The 4,122-nt window shown below is 39.5% G+C and overlaps 1 protein-coding gene across 1 annotated transcript; it reads right to left on the reverse strand.

Annotated features, from left to right (window-relative positions):
• Positions 1-975: 975 nt before the first annotated feature.
• On the reverse strand, positions 976-2,652 carry ARL14 (ADP ribosylation factor like GTPase 14). Its single transcript, XM_015065993.3, has one exon. It carries the CDS (start codon positions 2,050-2,052, stop codon positions 1,474-1,476), a length of 579 nt encoding a protein of 192 aa, XP_014921479.1. The 5' UTR covers positions 2,053-2,652; the 3' UTR covers positions 976-1,473.
• Between the last annotated feature and the right edge of the window lie 1,470 nt (positions 2,653-4,122).

The raw sequence follows: 4,122 nt of genomic DNA on the forward strand, positions 1-4,122 counted from the left end.
GTAATGTCGCCTGTGAAATTGACATAATAATGCTGACTTCTCTCCAGGCAGTTGTGAACATTAAATGAGGAGATGTATGAAAGTAATTACACAATACCTGGCACAGACAAGTATTTAACCAACAGTAACTATTATCATGTGTATGTCTACTTTATTATTTGAATCCCTACCTTGCAGCACTCCAGTCTTTGCTATAAAGATCATGGCTAAGGTGAAAAGGAAACCATGAGAGTAATTTAGGGTCTAGCACCCTTGGTTTACTGGCCTTTATATTTTCCTCTGTGACCTTAATATTTGAAACACCAGGGACTGCTGTTGGGGATTGAGGCTTTCTTCTAGCCCAAATGAACTTTTTAGAGGTGGGGCAGGAAGAAAAGTGTCATCTCTTAGGACCAGGACTTCCCTGGATGTTCTGAACCTCTCAGGGGAATTCCAATTCAATCTCTAGTTCCTTCTCCCCTCCCCCACAGTGGCTCTGCAGGGTGTCCCAGTGATGGGAACTTCCACTGACTAACCTCCACCTTCATGGGTCCCCAGGAGTTGGGGACCTTCTTAAACATTGCCTCCTACATGAAGCACTTCCTGTTTTCCCAGGTCAGAAAGAGTCTCTCCTGTTATAGTACTTATAGACCTATTCTAGCTACTAGCTTTATGTTGTTTCCTCTTGTGTATTGCAAGGTCTCTGAGATTAAAGTCTGGCTCTGTTTCCTGTTTGATCAGTACAGTGAGCTGTACACATACTCCCAAGTAATAACTGTTACACTGAATTGTACCGAAGCCAGTCTTGGGGCTATAGGCTCGAGCTGAGCGATAAACCCAGGCCTTGTCCTAAACTCTAAGGTGCTAGCTTCCCTGATCCCCAGAGCTTTAAGATATAAACTTCTCCCTGTGCTAGTGGCAATTACCAGCCTGGAGTTCATTGTTTAACTCACTGTAGGAAGATCCTGGCAATAGATTTCAAGAGGTTGGTAGGAATTCAGGAAAACAAAACAAAACAAAACTTTATTTAGGGCATAGAGATTTACAAAATGTTAACATCAAACTTTTTCCTCTCCATCATTTAAAGTTCATGTTTTTACTCGCTATTCCATAGGAGCATGGTGGAAATTCAAGACTGTAACAACTGGAAACCATCTGAAAGAGTTCTGAATCTATCAGCATTTTACTTAAACTTTGTTCTAGTAGTCATATAAAAATAATAAAACAATAATTTATTTGGTCCCAAACATGATTATTATGATTCATCCAACATGCACAAAATTATAAAATTTTCATTCTCAATTTATCATTAACCACAAAGTTTACTAACGTGCCTGGCCAAAAATAATATTTGCTAAGTTGGTTAGCTGAATTTAGGTGAAATAACATATCTTAGGAAAAGTTTGCTAACTCAGCAACTTGCTTTTCTCACTTGGCATTGAAAAAGAAAATTACCCTCTCAACTTCACCACTAACTCTTTCATTGTTTGGACCTCAGTTCTGCTTGAAGAATGCCAAGGTGTCTCCTCTTGATTTCATGTGGCTTTTCACAAATCCGGTCAGTTTCCTGAACCCCTCCATCAGCCCGTCCCCACTGATGGCACAGCAGGGCTGCACATACCAGTTCCTGTCACTGCACAGCTTCTTCACTCTGAACATCCTAGTGATGTCCTCAGCAGACAGAGCTCCAGGCACATCTTGTTTGTTGGCTAATAGGACAATAGGCACATTTTTAATGTGCTCATTCTTCAAAATGTGCTTCAGCTCTCTCCTGGAGTCTTCCAGCCGCTGTTTGTCTGTACTATCCACAACATACATAAGCCCATCGGTGTTCTCACAGTAGTGCTCCCACACGGTTCTCATTTTCTCCTGTCCTCCAATATCCCAGACCGTGAGCGAAAAACTCTTTTCCAACTCGATCGTCTCCACGTTGAAACCTATTGTTGGGATGGTCGTGATATCCTTAGCAAGCTTCAATTTGTAAAGGAGGGTAGACTTCCCAGCTGAGTCAAGTCCCAGAAGAAGAATCTGGGCTTGCTTGGTTTGTGGGTTTTTAGAACTCAGTAGACCCATCTTAGAGTTTTTTTCTCTCTTCAAAGACCTTTTTCTTGTGGCCAAGGACAGTGTTTATTCTTCAGGTCTCGCATGAAAATAATAGGAGGAAAGAAGATAGCAAATGCTTCATGTTATATTTTAAGACTGGGAATTTGTGTGCATTTATGTTGCAGCTTATCAACTTGACTATAGGCAAACAGAGTTTATTTGCAGTCCCAGCCAATCCTGAGGAATCTGGTGTGAGTAAGCAGCCAATGTTCTAGTCGCTTAAAGGAGAAATTCTTTGGGAGTGAGTAGGACATAGGAGGGGTTAGCATGGTGTGATGCCACAGCTTGTTCTCTTCCAGATGTGGGAAGTTTAGAGGTCACCGAATGTTTATGGGAACATGGTTCAGTAGTAGAATAAAAACTTCCCAAGTGGTTTACAAGTGGTTTATAGAACTTCTCTAGTTACTTGAACATTTATCTTATCCTGGTTGTAAATGAGTAACCAGACTTCTGAAGTCATGAAGAAAGAGTTTATCTCATACTGCCCTAAGAATCTTTAGTACTTTCCCCTTGTCCAGATTACTCAGTAGGATACTTTAACCCACCCAAGATTATCTGAACCTTACTCCCATAATATACAGAAACACTTCTTTAATTGTCTAAAAAATTTACACTATTCACAAGACCAGATTTAGAGGGATGGGAGGGGGAGTTTGTAACACAAACACTTTTGAAATTAAGCAGTCTGATTAAAGGTGGTAAATTGAATACATGTATTTATCTCCTTTCCTCAAGATTTCACCAAAATTATGGTGAAGGAATGAAAAGAACATATAAACCCATAACAAGGGCAGGAGAGTCCATCAGAGGGCAAGAAATTTCAACAAAATCCTGCAAGGTGGAATATAGATGGAAGATGAGTGAAGTTAACACACAAAATTCAACTGAGTAAATTTAAGGATCTGATTGGCTTTATGAAGTGATTCATGAATTGGGCAGCAGCCGCTCTACTAAGTAAAGGGGAGTTTCAAGGAGTTGTACGAAATGGAAGCTTTCTATGAAAAGGAGGATGGGGCAGAGGATGGGCAAAATGGGTTGAAGGGAGTAGGAGATACAGGCTTCCAGTTATAGAATGAAGACATCACAGGAATAAAAGACACAGCATAAGGAACACAGTCAATGATGTTATAATAGCACTGTGTGGTGACAGATGGTAGCCACACTTGTGAGCATAGCATAACATATAGAGAAGTTGAATCACTATGTTGTACACCTGAAACTAATGTAACGTTGTGTATTAAATATATTTCGATTTAAAAAAATAAATTAAAAAAAGAAAGGAAGACAGGGTGAGAAAGTTATTAGCAAAAGAAAAGAAAGGATTGTTTCAGGCAGTCATCTTCACTTAGGGAGAAGGGCAGGGGACCTTTGTATGTTTATTAAAAAAAATTTTTTTTTTAGTTAACATATAGTGTCATAATGATTTCTGGAATAGTATTTAGTGATTCATCACTTAGATATGACATCCAGTGCTCATCCCAACAAGTGCCCTCCTTAATGTCCCTTGCCCATTTAGCCCATCCCACCCAACACCCCATCAGCAACCCTGTTTGTTCTCTGTATTTAAGGGTCTCTTATGGTTTGCCTCCCTCTGTTTTTATCTTTTTTTTTTTGCTTCCTTGCCCCTATGTTCATCTGTTTTATTTCTTAAATTCCACATATGAGTGAAATAATATGATATCTGTCTTTCTCTGACTGACTTATTTCGCTTAGCATAATACTAGTGCCATCCACATTGTTGCAGATGGCAAGATTACATTCTTTTTGATCACTGAGTAATATTCCATTGTATATATCTACCACATCTTCTTTATCCATTCATCAGTTAATGGACATTTGGGCCCTTTCCATACTTTGGCTATTGTTGATAGTGCTGCTATAAACACTGGGATGCATGTGGCCCTTTGAATCAGCATTTTTGTATCCTTTGGATAAATACGTAGTAGTGCAATTGCTGGGTCATATAATAGTTCTAGTTTTAATTTTTTGAGGAACCTTCGTACTGTTTTCCAGCGTGACTGCATCAGTTTGCATTCCCAC

The sequence above is a fragment of the Acinonyx jubatus genome, chromosome C2, assembly GCF_027475565.1.
Source record: "Acinonyx jubatus isolate Ajub_Pintada_27869175 chromosome C2, VMU_Ajub_asm_v1.0, whole genome shotgun sequence".
In the NCBI taxonomy this organism is placed as follows: domain Eukaryota; kingdom Metazoa; phylum Chordata; class Mammalia; order Carnivora; family Felidae; genus Acinonyx; species Acinonyx jubatus.